The 17,816-nt window shown below is 37.9% G+C and overlaps 1 protein-coding gene across 1 annotated transcript; it reads left to right on the forward strand.

Annotated features, from left to right (window-relative positions):
- The first annotated feature begins 3,112 nt into the window (after positions 1–3,112).
- On the forward strand, positions 3,113–8,592 carry LOC125274349 (stonustoxin subunit alpha-like). Its single transcript, XM_048200709.1, has 4 exons — positions 3,113–3,277; positions 3,868–3,954; positions 4,313–6,079; positions 8,477–8,592. The coding sequence occupies exons 1-4, from the start codon at positions 3,124–3,126 to the stop codon at positions 8,590–8,592; spliced, it is 2,124 nt and encodes a 707-aa protein (XP_048056666.1). The 5' UTR covers positions 3,113–3,123.
- The last annotated feature ends 9,224 nt before the right edge of the window (positions 8,593–17,816 follow it).

Here is a 17,816-nt window from a genome sequence, read left to right on the forward strand (position 1 = left end):
TGCTGTATAGAGCTCAAGACGATTCACAGAATTCAGATGTGATGACATGGGTTTTATAGACTTTTTTTATTATTATTAAAAACTTCACTGGATTACAAATGAAGTAAAGAATGCCTTTTGGTTTCTTAAAATTGAATTAGTTTAAACCATGAACTAAATATCCATCCTTATTTTGAGAGAATTAATGAAATGACTAAAGTTATTTGTAGTATAGGGTACAACGGGGCTAAAGGCACACCTTAAAGGGTTAGTTCACCCAAAAATGAAAATTCTGTCATTTATTACTCGCCCTCATGTCGTTTCACACCCGTAAGACCTTCGTTAATCTTCAGAACACAAATTAATATATTTTTGATGAAATCCGATGGCTCTGTGAGGCCTGCATAGGGAGCAATGACATTTCCTCTGTCAAGATCCATAAAGGTACTAAAAACATATTTAAATCAGTTCATGTGAGTACAGTGGTTCAATATTAATATTATAAAGCGACGAGAATACTTTTGGTGTGGCAAAAAAAAAATAATTCAGAATTTGTCACTTTTAGACAAAGTTGCACAAAAACTTCGCCTTCTATGTGTGCGTTTTATAGAAAATATAAAGTTTGAAGTCACCGTTATAGAGGAGAGCGTTTGCTTTAGATGGGCTCTTGATTTTTGCTATTTAATTATTAGATTTTCTTTGGCTGCTTTAACTTTTCAAAACACGTTTGTTATAGCAAAAGATGCAGGAGAAAGTCTGATCAGATGAATTTGGTTGTTTAGTGCTGATGATTCACTGGTCTTCTCCAGAGTTTTTTTTTATATTTTATACAGAGTTTTGAACAGTGTCTTTTAGACTCACACAGACATCATGAATCAGCATATGATCCTCAACAATGGGGACGCTAAAAAAACTTTTTTTTTGTGACTTTAGTAGCTTGTTTTGTGATGTTCAGAGTTAATCTGTTTATCTGAAAATTGTCACCATTGTTGAGGATCATACGCAGAATCTTGATGTCTGTGTGAATCGACATGATGTTGTCTGAATAATTTCTGCATAAAGATAAAAACTTTCAAAGAAGAACAGGATCTTATGCATTATCATATGTCTACATACATGGCAGTGGTTTTCATGGGTTCACACTTACAAACAATTTAATAGAGTAAAAAAAAAAAAAAAAAAAAATTAATAAATAAATATATATATATATATATATATATATATATATATATATATATATATATATAATCTCGTCTGTGTATTTATTCCTCTTCTCGTGCTGATTAGAAAGACCGTTTGAATGTGTTTCTCCCAAACTTTGTTTATAAAACATAATTTGTCGGTTGAATTCTGCATTCTCTTGAGATGCAGACATCCAAGAGGTGGACAATTAACTGTATAGTTTAATTAGTGACACTTAGCCTACATTTTAAAACCTTTATGGCAACAATATGTCAACATTTTATTTTGACTGTGGGAACATTTTTATTAAAAAAAACATTTATTTGAATAGGGGAACATTTGTATTTTAAAACCTTTATTTTAATGTGGAAACATGACACCTCATTCTACAATATATTTCTATGATTAAATCTCTGACTCCTCCCCCATCAGCCAATCACTGTGTGTTTACTCCATAGCAACGAGGTCAACCCCGCCCTTACTCTTAGCTTAAGACTTCAGTCTATTCCTTAGTAAAAGTTTGTCTCAGCAGCTTTGTGAATAGGTTTTAAGAGAAAACTCTTAGCTAAGAACTTTTACTGCTATTTAGGAGAACTCTTAGTGGTAAGATAAAATGTTTTGTGAATACAGCCCCTGTTATTGTTTAATGTTGTTTATCTGTTTTTTATGTGTCACCATTGTGCTGAAGGGTAGCGCCTGTGCTTCAGTCAGTGATGATCCAGAAACACTGATGTTCTGCTGCATGTTGGTTTATTTAAAGACAGTAACTGTGTAGTTGCTGGTGCAGTGATACAGCAGTTACATTAGTTCATGTGTGTGTTTTTGTCAGCTAATGACTTAATGCAAGAGATTTGCAATTTAAAGAAAAGGTTTCATAATATTAATCCAGGAAATACCTGTAAAGAGCTTTAAGTGAAAATAGTTTTTGTTTGAACAGCCACTTTTATTAGTCAGGTTTTTGACAAGGGCAGCGGGGACGTTCTGAGAACATTTCCAAATAAAGTATGGTTCCCTAAACGTTCAGAGAATGTCTTGAATGTTCCCTGAAGGTCCACCAAATAACGTCCCCCAAACCTTAAAAGAACTCCACATCTTGACCGTCTGTGAACATAATGGGAACGTTACTCAACACCAGTGGGGAAGTTCTGAGAATGTTCTGGGAACGTAAAATTTCTAGCGGGGTAGTGACTTAGGAGTCCTCTTGACTACTCCTAACATTTCACAGATTTAGGAGCTAGATTTAGCGCTAAAATGCTTTGTGAAATACTCTTAGAGCAAAAATTTAGGAGTCCTAAAATTAGGACTGACACACCCATTATTTTTAAGAGTTTCTCCTAAATCGGCAAGTTAGGAGCTACTTTTAGCCTTAAGATGTTTTGTGAATACGGCCCCAGGACTGTATAAGTATTTACAGTGAAATAATGTTTCCAAAACATTACAGTTCTGTTATTAAATTCTAGATGACATAGGCTGATAGATCCTTAAATCAATATGCAATCATATCATAATCTATAGGTTGTAGCTGATTAGCTGCTGCTCTGTCAGTAGCTAATTAGTTCACTGCTCAATTTTCAAATACTTTTTACTAAAACTCCACCTTCCACAGCTCCACCTGTATAGATCTGCTATAGGTAGTTTACATTAAGCTTCAGCTTCAACGTACGGAACTCAAAAAGCAATGCCTGGCATTACTGATTAGATTATTTTAAACAATCGTTTACCTTTTAGGGGTGTCTTTTTCAAAACATTATTAATAATAGTAGTAGTGTTATTATCTTTTTCTCTATTTTCATATATAGTGTTAACATGATATCAGTATTACATTTTTAAATATCACAGTTATGATCAATATCTGCATATTGTGTCACTCTATTTCCAACACAAAGACAGTTTATTCAGGACACTGAGGCATCTTCTCCTGTGACTTCTGTTCAAACAGGTCTTCTCGCTGGCTTTTCTAAGATGGTGGCACTTTCAATGTACCTGAAGCAGCTGAACTTCATTTACTTATGTGCATATATATGGCTGACAACCCTAACTGGATCTACATACTGCTGGAATTCTGGATTTACAATACCCAATTTCATGAAACCCAAAAGCAAATCAAAGACTCACGGTAGGATGAGAATGGTTTTACAAAATGTGAATGTGTAAAGATCAGCAATGTCACAGTACAGATTTAATGTCCTTAGAAGGAAATTATGTTATCATTCATTTATTTAATTAAGATTTTTTTTTAAATAATAATAATAATAATAATGATAATAATAATAATAATAATAATAATAAATAGGTTTCTATTTATTATTATTATTATTATTAATATTATTAAAAAATAGAAAGTTCAACAAAAAGCCATGAACAAAACAAACAGTAGTGGACAAGCTAGACAAATCAAAAATTTTAGTAAAAGTGCAGATATGCCAATTAAATATTACTACTTGAATGTTCAAGAAGTTAACTGGCATAGATCTCAGAGGATCTGTGATTCAATCTTACATAGTATGATCCTAAATTGCTTGTTAAACAAAAAATATAAAGCTGTCTTTATAGTATTCCCTCTGAACATATTTTGTTGTGCAATGAGCTTGCAGCTCTAATTTTTATAATAGATTTCTACAGCATTAAACAGTATTCATTATAAATGAAAAAAAAAAAAAGTATTATAAATATTATCTTTTTATTTTTTCTTTATTATAACCATAGCATCAGAGCCAATGGAAGTGGCAACCCTAGGAAGACCTCTGTCTCTTGGTATGCTTTACGATTGCCGCAAAGATTCCTTCATTCCAGGTGGTGTATTTATCTAAAAAATAATTTAAAGAAAATGCTGTGGTAACACTTTCTATGAAGCCTGTATTTATAATGCATTATAAGGGCATGTTTTATATATTATATCGTATTGTTATAATTGGCATAATTATTTATCAGATGATACAACATATTTATAATATATTGTTTATAAGGCATTATGCATGTATTATAATGCATTAAGAATACTCTCATTATGCATTATAAATACAGGCTTCATAGAAAGCATTATCACCATATACCAGTCCTCGTGTAACAAACTACATTTACAATTTAAATTTACAACAGTACATCATTTCCTCATACATACAGTGACTCTTAAAGTCATTTTTCATTCCAGGTGTTACTCTGTGGGATAAGAAATCACTGAGTAAAAATGTGGACATTCGTAATCAGACCTTGACAGATCTGAAATTCAGTAGCTCTGACTCTCTTTCTAGTAAGTCCAAGCTCCTGGATATAAGTGCTTCCCTGAAAGTCAGTTTCTTGTTGGGGCTTGTGGAGGTGGGAGGATCTGGCAAGTTCCTGCGTGACACAAAATCCTCACACCGACAGTCCAGAGTTACAATGTATTACAGTGAAACCACAAGATATGAACAGCTCACTATGTCCCAGCTGGGCCAGGTCACCTACCCTCAGGTGTTCGACCAGAAAACTGCAACTCATGTGGTCGTTGCTGTCCTGTATGGAGCTCATGCTGCCATGGTGTTTGATCAATCGATTTCAGAAGAGGAAAACAAGCAGAAGGTTGAGGGTGAACTGAGTTACTACATCAAGGGCATTGCTAGAGATCTCACTAAGGGAGAAGGATCTGTAGATATGAAATATGATGAAAAAGAAAAGCTTGAGAAGATCTCCTGCACATTTCATGGGGACTTCGTACTTGAGAAGAACCCTACCACATACATGGAAGCCCTAGAGACATACAAGACGCTCCCCACTCTGCTGAAGAAGAATCCACAGAATGTGGTTCCAATCAAAGTCTGGCTCCATCCTCTTCATCTATTGAACAAAAAGGCAGCTAAGCTGCAGAGAGAGATTACCACAAGTCTGATTTCTGACACTGAACATATAATCGAAGAGCTGGGAGAGGCAGAGAGGACATGCAATGACCTGATCAGAAACACACTGGCCAATGCTTTCAGTGACATCAAAGAGAGGCTGCAATTATTTCAGAAATCATTTAGCACATACAAGTCAATGCTTGTGGAAGCAGTTGGCAGGGTCTTGCCTGCTATTCGAGGAGGAGAGGAGGAGGAGAAGTCTCTGGAAGACATCCTGAATATGCACAGGAGCTCCCCATTCAGTGCTGAGATGCTTAACCAGTGGTTAAATGAGGCAAAGTCTGAACTTCAAATCTTGAGTTCTTTGATCAAGACTCTACAGGGGATCAAAATTAAAGACGAGGTCGAACTCATTACCACCTTAGTTGATAGTAATGTTGATGCAGTCTTGAGCTTGACCTTCACATCTTTGAAGTATAAAGACCCATATCTTTCAACCCTGGAGGAGTTTGTGGAATCTGACAAGTTTAAAGAGCTAAAAGAGAGTAAAACTTCTACTGTGAAATCGGTTACAAAGTGGTACAGTGAACACAGTGAGAGTAACACTGGTTTTTCTGTGACATCTTTCACAAAGTGGTTCAATGATTTAAATATCGCAATGAAGATGAGAGAGAACTTGTCTCAATTCAGGAGGTTTGCAGAAGCCAATAAAGATGATAAAAGAATCCGCTTCATTATTTCTGCCATCTCCAATCCCTCCATTGCAGGCTCCTCCATCTATCTGTATGAAAAAGGGAAACTGACAGACAAACAGTTCCAGCCTGTGTCCAAGCCATCCCCACCAATAGTGAAGAATGTCCTGGCCCAAGCTGTGTCCCTTAAACTGCAAAAGAGATCTGGAGAGACATTGCGGTACAGAGTGGAATACAAGAAGGTGAAACCACATTCTGGAGATGAAGAACCATGGCTTTTTATAGAAACAGTTGATGAAGACATTACTTTGAATGGATTGGAGCCTGAAAAGCAGTACCTGGTCCGCTACAGGAAGGCTGGTAAAGTGGGAGTGAGTGAAGTCAGTGATACTGTCAACACTGTCCCTTTAGGTAAGTGATATTTGCACATCTTCATGAATAATTAACTGATGTGATTATCAATTTGTACCATTCACATAACACCTTATTTACAGTATTTGAGCTGCCAGAATCAAAATATGAAAGTATGACTAGAAATATATTTGTCAATATTTTCAAAAAAAGAATATCTAAAAAGGAATGCCTGCATGAGGTGAAGCTGAGTGATGAACACCAGTAAACTTAAGTCTGTTCTATATGACGCGTCAAATGTGAAATTTATTTTTTTACTAGATGCACAACATAAATGTAATATTATCCTACCAGCAGGAAAGAAGTCATGCAAATAGGAAATCCAAGAGGCTACAGAAGAAAAAGGAAAATGAGCAAATATTTAGATTTACAGTTTCTAAACCAAGTGTTATATGTATTTAAAGAGACAAAGTCCTAAAGTTAAAATAAAAATATATAACCAGATGTTAGAGCAAGTTTCTGTGTTAAGATACTTGTGATTATTGATGAATTCTAAGTTGACATTTGAAATTACTGACAAGTGCAAGAAGGATATTAATATTAAAGGTGTTTGGCTGGAATGGAAAGGGGAGGTAGTCGAGAATCTCTTTGAAGATTGTATTGTGCTCTGGTATCAACAATAGACTATGGTAGTTTTGTATATTGTCATCATCAAAGTCATTGAAGTAAAAAAAAAATGACATTATACAATCTCAGGGGATAAGAATATGCTATGGTGGATTCAGGTCATCAACAGTGGCATCTTTACAAGTAGAAATGGAGGAATCTCATTAGAATTGAGAAGAATGCAATTAAGATGTATTCATTTATAAATACACCGATAAGGCATAAAATTAATGACCACCTTTCTAATATTTTGTTGGTCCCCCTTTTGCTGCCGTCAAGGCATGGACTCCACTAGACCCCTTGACGGTGTGCTGTGATATCTGCATCAATACGTTAGCAGCAGATCCTTTAAGTCCTGTAAGTTGGAGTGCCTCCATGGCTCTGACTTGTTTGTTCAGCACATCCCACAGATGCTTGATTGGATTGAGATCTGGGGAATTTAGAGGCTCCTCAAACCATTCCTGAACCAATTTTGCTTTGTGGCAGGGCTTATTATCCTGCTGAAAGAGGTCACAGCCACCAGGGAATACCGTTTCTATGAAAGGGCATACATGGTCTGCAACAATGCTTAGGTAGATGATACGTGTCAAAATAAGATCCACGTGGATGGCAGGACCCAAGGTTTCCCAACAGAACTTTGCCCAAAACATCACACTGCCTCTGCCGACTTGCCTTCTTTTCATAGTGCATCCTGGTGTCATGTGTTCCCCAGTTAAGTGACGCATACGCACCCGACCATAGATGATGTAAAAGAAAACGTGATTCATCAGACCAGGCTGTTGCTCATGTGTCCACTGTTGCAGCCACTATGCAGCCACATATCCACGTCTAGTGGAGAAAGGTGGATTAAGGAGGGAAAGGGAAATACTTATAGAGAATACAAAGAGAAGTAGGCCACAAGAGTGGGGTTTGTGGAAATAGAAGGGAAGATGCTGTTATTTCACATCTCCAAATAGGACATACTGCACTCAATCATTCGTTACTGTGTGTTATTGGGAAACATGAATCAGGTTTATGTAATAACTGTAGAAAATGTCTCAGGTTACATATGTAACCATGGTTCCCTGAGAACGCTATGGGGAATGCCTCCTCGTAAACCAGTGTCTGCTAAACCCTGCCGGACCTGAGACTCGAACCCATGACCTTTAGGTTACAAGTCCAACTCTCTATCCATTAGGCCATGACTGCCCCAAATATTGTGTGACCCAGAAATATATAAGAAGCACTTAGAGAAGTAGTTAGTACCGTATCATTTATAGGGACTGTTCAGCAGGCAGCCCTGATGCATGGCAGGTAACGCAATGTCTCGTTCCCTGTTCTCAGGGAACCATGGTTACATACGTAACCTGAGACATTCCCTTTCGAAAGGGAACTCAACACTGTGTTTGACATGCTATGGGGAATGACATACCCACGCCGCCATGCTTGAGGGGAGTGCATGCCAAAAATTGTGAAACAAATGTCAGAACTAGCAGTTTCAACTGAATTGCCAGAACCACTTCCCCTATGGGTCATACATAGGCGGTCAGTGACAGCATTCCCTAAGGCCAACAGCCCAAGCTATAAGCTTCGAAGAGGCCTTCCACAGAAGGCCTACCAAGGCCGCTCAAAGGCTTCGGGAACCCAAACCTTTAAAATGTAGCCAGGGGGCCCGAGGGAACCCTAGCCAGTCACTTGTCAGGGCAACGTACTCAACCCTAATTGCCACCAGGGAGGCCGACTTGGTCTAACAGAAACCTGGTCTTGGCCAACAACCGGTCTGATCACAGAGTCTCAATTCACATTCTTCAGAGAAGATATCCAGTAAGAGTGACTGCAAAGAGGCAGTAACCAACTCAGACCAGATCATAGAGACAGGCATCCTGGAGAGCTATACTCAGCTTAGTGTTTTTTACACTTACCAGTGAGGGGAGTAAAATCCTAGGATCTTCTCAACGGCATGATTATTTGCACTGAGGAAGCTGTGCACACTAAAGGGACCCAAACAAGGGGAGTACAACCAGCTTAGGGGCCGTTCTTTAACAGGGAGGCCTCAGAGAGGCCTTCAACCACTGACCAGACTTAGGGAGCTAAGTACTATGCAGAACAACCCTCTAGATGAGGGTACTGGGCTCAACCTAACAGGTAAACCATATTGTAGGCACAAAATCATGGAGGCTTCCAGAGATCCTGCAACATGAACTAATTCTACACAATGTAGAATATATCACCGCAGCCTTGCAAAGGCCGGCCAAAACTACATGCTTAATCTGATAAAAGACACCCAGATGTGGGAGATTCGCTTACAGGGCGGCCTGTGAAGGCCACACACTCAAAAGCAACTCAATTGTTGATAATGCAAGAGCCCACTAAACATGGAAACTCACTCTGATTGAAACCGAGTTCAACTAACAGATAAGAAGGTATGAATGGTTTGTAAATTCAGAATTTATTAAAAAGTTAATTACAGTTTTCAAAATATTATTAAAATTCTTTAAGACCAAGAATTGAATAAATCTCATCTCAGTATATGGTGGAAATGCACTATATATGGGTTTGTCAACCGCCACTAAATTGAAAGAAGAATAAAAAGAAGGCGGCAGCTTCACGCAGAGCGTGTGATGTCATTATGTCATTTGCAACAGGCGTTCGGCACTGGTTAAAAGGTGAAGGTGCTTCCCACTTTATTTTGCATTACGGCGAATGCAGATTGCAGAGGAATACCATGCTGAGTCGGAGTTTAAGGACAGGACAGTAATTAAGGTGAGTGTCGCTAACAGTTGATGTTTCAGTTTACACGTGAAATGTGAAATCTTGTTTCATCTAAATGTTGCAACAGTGCAAAGCTAGGATTTTAGCTTTTACTACCGAGTCACAGTCACAGATTTACAAACTGCCAAGGTTAGCTCGCTATTACATTTTAATAGCCGTTTGGGATACAGTTTTTTTAGATGGAAAAAAGCACCCTTCCTTTTAATTAACAACTGCATTTTCTGGAAAATAAATTCATCTGTGTGGGTTTTAATGCTACCAGGTAGGTATTATCTTAGCTAGACAGCCAAGGCATTAGAATGGTTGGGGCTAGAAGGGATACAGGCAGCTACGGCCAGATTGTTCTACCAGGGCTTACTGGGCATCCACACATCAATATTGCATCATTTTTGTCACACTAAACAACAAATAATTACTGTATTTGCATTACTGCATATTCTATAACAAGATTTTGCATCACTTCCGGCAATCGCTGTATCAACTTAGCCAAAAACCCCGTGTTTATTTCCCACAAGGGTGCTGTAATGAACATTGCACCCGATTGTGTGTTGGCTGCTTGTCTTGCTCCGTTTATTTTATTGTTTTTACTTTTTATGTTGCGTTTACTTCCTAAATATGGCCAGAATTTATGGACTTACGATCATCAAGCATTATTTAATATACGTTCAGCTGTACCTGACCTCTCTGGCGCTGGAAAATCCTACTTTTATATTTGGCTTGTGAGGCCAGTTTGAATGACTGGGAATGCTGGTCATAGGAAAAAAAAAACCCAGTGGTGATGGGGTTGTAGAGCAGGTGTCACTTTGGTACTGCTTAAGTCACAGCCTGTGACGTGGACCAGTGTAGATTTTAAACCCGGAAGACGAATAGTGGGGAAAAAAATCTCAAAATTAACCACTTTACCTCTACAATTAAATCTAACAGATGCTAACATTGTATTCAATGATGTTCAACACACATAACTCTGTTAAAATCTCAGAAAATTTAGGAAATTAGGTTTTTGTCTTATCACAGTAAGTGATTAAATTTACATTTTTGCTAGGCCTGACTATTTGTTTCTTTTTCTATTTATACTGTTTTTTGATTATTGGATGTTGTGTATGTTTATTTTCAGGGGAACTGTTGGCATTCATGCAGAAACATGATCTAAGGCAATACAACCATGCAAGTAGTAAATCCACACTGTTTTGAAAGCTGATGGACTTTGAATGGCTTGCTGTTTAAAAAAAGAAAATTATTCCAAAAATGTAATGGAAACAAGGTAGACAAACAGCTCTGACCCATATTTAAAGTGATTTTTGGCTCTCTAGCGGTTAATAAACAGAACTGCATGCGTCTTGTGGAAGAAGATTGTAGCCAAAGCTACTTTTCTCTGTGTATACTAGTAGATAATCCAAGCCACTCGAATCAAGTAAAAAAGTATTTTAAAAAGCCTTTATTCCATCTTGGCTAATTCTTAAAAACAAGTGACACTTACAGACTGCACACCTACGTGTTGCAGCTGGTATTACACCGAGACATAAGTTACACCCCATGCAGCACTTCTCTGGCATTGTTTTTCTCAGTGTCTGTCTATGGCGAGTCATGCAGTTACTGTGATACTCTGAGGCAGGTCCTACCAGAAGTTTTATTTTTTTATTAATTTATTTAGTTTAAATATTTGCAAAGCTTTAGCATACTTAAGATTTATTGTGAAACCTCCACTGTCATTTTATTTATTTATATTCAGTGAGCATCTTTTGGAAACTTATGCATATTAGTGTTAAGTGTGCTGGTTATTGTACAATAAACACATTTGGTTATATTGTGAAAACTTGTCAGGCAGTTTCTTTTGAGTTTTATTGTTCACATGACTTTAAATTGACAAAGACTAATGCAGTATGTGTCTACTGATTCGATTCGTAAAGCTCCAAAGCAGTGTTTTGAAATCGGCCTGTCACTATATTGTTTAAAAGTCGTTATTTGTTTTTTTGTTTTGTTTTTTTGGCGCATTATGGCCTAAAATCAAAACCTTTTTTTTTGTTTGTTTGTTTGTTTGTTTTTTTGCCATCATAGTTCACTGACAAGGTTTGGTCTGTAAATATGATTGACTAATAAAGGTGGGATATTTTTTCCTATTGAAAGAGTGATCTGACATGACATAGCTCACTTTCAGCAGTTATTTCATCTATGTTTTGTAACATTTCTTACAGATTTCTGCTCGTTGTAAATCAGATAAAGATACCAGAAGGCTATGTAATGAGAGTGACTGCGTGTATGAATTAAGTACCGTCTCTCTATTAATTGTGAAGCTGTGGGTTGTAAATAGTTCTGTCAAAAGTAGAAAAATATATGCTTTTGAGTTTAAGAATAAAAACGTTTGAGTTTCTGAGCTACTTTAATGATAAATCACTGGACAGCGCTGACAACTAGTTTCTGCGTTTCTCTCGGTGCACGCAATCTTTACGTTTTGCGCAGCTACTGTTTATACTGTTTCCAGCCACAATGCAGCTGCGCGAGGCAGTAGCTCGATTTAATACACATCTAATTGTCTAAAATCGCTTGAATGTCCAAACTGGTAAACCTTAAAACAAATACAACTGACAAATTTTAGTGAAGAAGCAAGACTCACCGTTTACGCGCCATCACTAGGTGTTGAACCGGCGTTCACCTCCGTGTTTTGTTTTTATGCCACTGACTGGACGGGGCGGAGTCACGTGGCTGCACACGCGGGAGAATGTTTTTAAGGGGGAAGAATTAACAGAAGTAAAAAACTGTTTTGTTTAATCAAAACTTTTCTATTTAATCATTTAATCGTCCACCCCTACCAGACAGAGCTAACATTTTTGATAATTTTCACAAAAACTCACACAGATAGAATATCTGAACATATTAAAATAAACAACGGAGCCTCTGATAGGGAAGTTTTGTGTCATAAATGGAAAACCTTGACATGGTGCATAGGGAAAATCAGTTTGGTTATTGAGTGCAGTTGTCTCACATTAATAACTGTGTGTGAACCACTTTTAATACTCTAAAACAGGGGTTTCCCACCACATTCCTGGAGCCCCAACCCTGCACATTTTGCATGTCTTCTTAATCAAACACACCTGATCATTAGCTCATTAGTAGTGACTCCAACACGTGAAATGGGTGTGTAGGACAAAGGAGACATGCAAAATGTGCAGTGCTCAGGATGGGTGGGGAGGGACCCCTGATCTAAAAAAAGCAAATGCAGCCCGTTTTTGATTGTTCCTAATTATTTTCACAACAGAACCTGTGATCGTGGGTGGGACAGGTGGTGGTGAATTCTCCTTTAAATCCTCTTCCAGCAACTCCTTTCAGAAGATCGTCGTAGATTACAATGAGGTGAGGGCGGGTGAAGATTTGATTCCTATATTTTATCACATTATTATCATTTAGTTATTTATTCACATGAAATACATTTGTGCCACAGATGAGTTCAACTTCTACCTCATTCAAGTCTGTGACATCACTGCACACAATACAAGTGATTTTCCAGGATGGCCAGATGATTAAAGTTGGCAAGGTAGCAGGAAATAAAGAAAAAGTATTTCTATTTGACATAACTGATAAAATTGTCACTGCAACACTTTGGCCAAATAGGCAGGGTACCAGATTTGGGGGGTTGGAATTTGTGGTTGAAAAAAATAATGGTGAAAGAATAACAATGTCTATCAAATGTGATGATCTGGGTGAGCCTGTGATTGTTAATGTTGGATCAGGAAAATGCCACGGCATTAAAGGGAGAAGTGGAGATGAAATTGATGCTCTGGGTTTCTACTTCAGTTAGCCTCCAGCCTGTTCTTTAGAATTCTAATCCAAATACATGTTTGTTTGTTTGTTTTTAATGTATACACAGAGTAAATTTTAGAGTAAAATAATATCAGATTTGATTTAATCAGTAATATTTTCTAGTATCAACTGTTATAACATTTATGATTTCCAGGTAAATGGGACCATAAACAAGTAACTCCATTAACAAAAGTTAAGCATATCAAATCTGAGTTAATGAATAAATAGTGATTGTATATGGTGGTTTTCAGGGAGAACAATGTACTGTATAGCATCTTATTCTGGTTAAATTGTTCATATATATATTTCATTTATTCCATTTTGTACACTGTGGAAGTACAAAAACTCTTGATGTTCAGTGACAATAAAGAACTTAACTTAATATTAAAGGGCCTGACACAAGCTGTTCTTTTTTGTTTGTTTTTGTTTTTTTTAAAGGACTAGTGAGCATTTCATATGACCTTTTACACTGCCTGATCAAAAAACTAGTCTATGGTTGGATCACTATTACAGTGATTATATTGTTTATAGCATGTTATATGTTTGGCAACAGTTCTTCTAACCCTAACATATGGAGTGTGTAGCTTTTCATTTTTGTTAAACAACCAAACAAAGATATCATGGCCATATTCCAGGATGACAATGGCACTGACCTTAACCTCAGTACCAGTGCTCTTTTGGGATGTGCTGGAGGAGACTTTACAGAGTGCTCACCTCTTGCATTGTCAATACCAGATCTTGACCAAAAATGATGCACCTCTCGATGGAAATAAATGTGATGTTATTTCCATCAAGAGGTGCATCATTTTTTGGTCAAGATCTAGTATTGACAATGCAAGAGTCAAGCACTCTGTAAATTCTCCTCCAGCACATCCCAAAGACTTTCAATGAAATTAAAGGATTAGTTCACTTTCAAATTAAACTTTCCTGATAATTTACTCACCCCCATGTCATGTTCATGTCTTTCTTTCTTCAGTTGAAAAGAGAAACCATCACTCATTTTCTAAAAAAAAAAAAAAAAAAAAAAGTGAAGTGAAGTCCACTATTAGGAGAAAAATCCTGGAATGTTTTCCCCAAAAACCTTAATTTCTTTTCGACTGAAGAAAGAAAGACATGAACATCTTGGATAACATGGGGGCTAAGTAAATTATCGCCTTGTTTGTGAAACCGGGGGTTTTGAATGACTTTTATCATATAGATATCAGTATTATCATATTTCATCAGTAGATAAAATCTTTATCAATCATAACATTAGTTTCCAGTTTCCTAAATTTAGATAGGGCAGATTCTGGGATGTAGTGCTAGTTTATGATAGTTTGAACATTTTTTGCATGCTTATATTCTAATCACTGAACACACACTGAATATTTTGGCAGATGTTACATTATTCGGCCTGAGGGTGGCGCTCTAATGTTGATTGGCACACATTGTTTTATAATAAAAATATTACAAGTTGTCAGTGTATTATTTCTTAGACAATACAGAGAACTCCCCAAAATGATCCCAGTCAAATGAGGGAAACATATTTGATTCAAATAAATATGACCTTTCAAAAAAAAAAAAAAAAAAAAAAAAAGACATTATCGTTATTGTTGTTATTATTAGAAAAATTGTATATTCATCAAACTAAATGGAGTAACTCAAACCCCAATTTAGCTAATTACCAAACACCCATTAAAGTCTATTTAGAATCTGTAAAGTTTAAAATAAAAAAAATTGAAAAGTATCTTTGCTAAAAAAATTAATGTTTGATAGTAAAATTGTTTTATTTTAATTTAAATTATTGTTGTTTCAATTTATACTTAGAAAACGTGCCAAGAACTTGCTGTTGAATTCTGTAAAAAAAAAAAAGTATCTAAAAAAAAGAGTCATGTCTATTCTCTATCAAACATAAAACAAACACAACAGTAGGCCACTATAAAACTTAAAGCTATTCACACAAGCACATTTAAACTAAACGATTTATAGCTATATTTTTATTATTTTACACACTAGTCCACATATGTACAGACATGTCAGCTAGTTTCTGACCTGATCCAGACTAATACACACATAGCTGAAACAGACTGATATCATCTTGGTCTAGTTTGGAGCGAGTTTTACGCGCTGCAGTTCCATTTTTTAACGGTGCGACCTGCAAGTATATAACGGGTGCCAAGATAACATGTCATCCTCTTTTTTGTCTTCAGGGACAGTTTTGTATGAAGCACTATCAGGCAATTATGAAACGCACAGACAAGTCAAAAAGGTTTACTAAGTGTGTGGATCAGTGTCCGCGTTATCTGACACCAGATGACATGCACGTTTTCCTTTGAGAATTTTGGCCATTCTACTCTGTTCTCGTCTGGCACTCTTCTCAAGGAAAGAGAGTTCAGCATCTGGACCCAGTGGCTCTGGTCCCGCCAGTGCTGAGGCAAAGCGAAGACTCAGGTCATGGGGTTCTCAGATGGAGCTCGCCGAACAGTTCGAAAGGGGCGTGGATCTTTCGAGCGATTCGGCGGCTCGTGAGAGAAAGCTGCTGGTAGAGGATGCATTTTCATCTGCATCTTCAGGTCCAAGAGCATGTGCTCTTCCAGAAGAGCAGGAGATGGCTGAGGAGGATAGAGAGGATGAGTTTCCTGAATCTTCTCAGCTACCCTGCCTGCATATACTGAATTACAGGAGGTTACGGTTTCTCTCCGACCATAATTCTCTAGTTCTAGTGTGACTTCCATTGCTTCCTGACCTGTACACTGAGGTCGAGAAGGCATGGAAAAACCCATACTCAGCTCGAATCCATGTAAATCAGCAGGCTTTAGCTGATGTCAAGGGATTGGAGGAGCGTGGGTATATGTCAATGCCACAGATAGACGAGACATTTGCAAACTTAGCAGGCTTCTCTGTTGACACAGTGTGGGTATCTAACTTCTAGCGAATACCTGTTCTCAGTTGCTGGTTGCAGACCTCTCTGAGAATTAACAGGCCTCCCTGTGGGTGAGCCCCAGTGTTTCAGGCCCTGGATAGCTGGCTAATATTGCCTCCCTGAAGGTTAGCAGGCCTTCCTGTGGGCAAGTCCCTGTGTTGCAGGCCTTATGGGGCGTTCACACCAGACGCGACTTGTGCAAATAAAACGCGCTATTTGCGCGTAGTTGGATGCTTGGACATTTTGAGTTTACTGGCTTCATTCACGTGTGAAATTCACTTCACAACAGACGCAAATTCGTTTCCTGAGAGGGGCTCTCCTGCTCCTTTATGTGTTCAGACTCTTCCACTTCTTTCTGCACACTTCTTCTGAATAAACACAACTCGTCAGCAGGGAAATAGTTGTAAATTACAGTGAATAAGCTCAATTGGTCGGCTTTAGCTAGCTTGTAGTCTATATATATATATATATATATATATATATATACACTCACCTAAAGGATTATTAGGAACACCTGTTCAATTTCTCATTAATGCAATTATCTAATCAACCAATCACATGGCAGTTGCTTCAATGCATTTAGGGGTGTGGTCCTGGTCAAGACAATCTCCTGAACTCCAAACTGAATGTCAGAATGGGAAAGAAAGGTGATTTAAGCAATTTTGAGCGTGGCATGGTTGTTGGTGCCAGACGGGCCGGTCTGAGTATTTCACAATCTGCTCAGTTACTGGGATTTTCACGCACAACCATTTCTAGGGTTTACAAAGAATGGTGTGAAAAGGGAAAAACATCCAGTATGTGGCAGTCCTGTGGGTGAAAATGCCTTGTTGATGCTAGAGGTCAGAGGAGAATGGGCCGACTGATTCAAGCTGATAGAAGAGCAACTTTGACTGAAATAACCACTCGTTACAACCAAGGTATGCAGCAAAGCATTTGTGAAGCCACAACACGCACAACCTTGAGGCGGATGGGCTACAACAGCAGAAGACCCCACCGGGTACCACTCATCTCCACTACAAATAGGAAAAAGAGGCTACAATTTGCACAAGCTCACCAAAATTGGACAGTTGACGACTGGAAAAATGTTGCCTGGTCTGATGAGTCTCGATTTCTGTTGAGACATTCAGATGGTAGAGTCAGAATTTGGCATAAACAGAATGAGAATATGGATCCATCATGCCTTGTTACCACTGTGCAGGAGGCTGGTGGTGGTGGTGTAATTGTGTGAGGGATGTTTTCTTGGCACACTTTAGGCCCCTTAGTGCCAATTGGGCATCGTTTAAATGCCACGGCCTACCTGAGCATTGTTTCTGACCATGTCCATCCCTTTATGACCACCATGTACCCATCCTCTGATGGCTACTTCCAGCAGGATAATGCATCATGTCACAAAGCTCGAATCATTTCAAATTGGTTTCTTGAACATGACAATGAGTTCACTGTACTAAAATGGCCCCCACAGTCACCAGATCTCAACCCAATAGAGCATCTTTGGGATGTGGTGGAACGGGAGCTTCGTGCCCTGGATGTGCATCCCACAAATCTCCATCAACTGCAAGATGCTATCCTATCAATATGGGCCAACATTTCTAAAGAATGCTTTCAGCACCTTGTTGAATCAATGCCACGTAGAATTAAGGCAGTTCTGAAGGCGAAAGGGGGTCAAACACAGTAAAGTGTGTA

The sequence above is a fragment of the Megalobrama amblycephala genome, linkage group LG1 (assembly GCF_018812025.1).
Source record: "Megalobrama amblycephala isolate DHTTF-2021 linkage group LG1, ASM1881202v1, whole genome shotgun sequence".
Taxonomy (NCBI): domain Eukaryota; kingdom Metazoa; phylum Chordata; class Actinopteri; order Cypriniformes; family Xenocyprididae; genus Megalobrama; species Megalobrama amblycephala.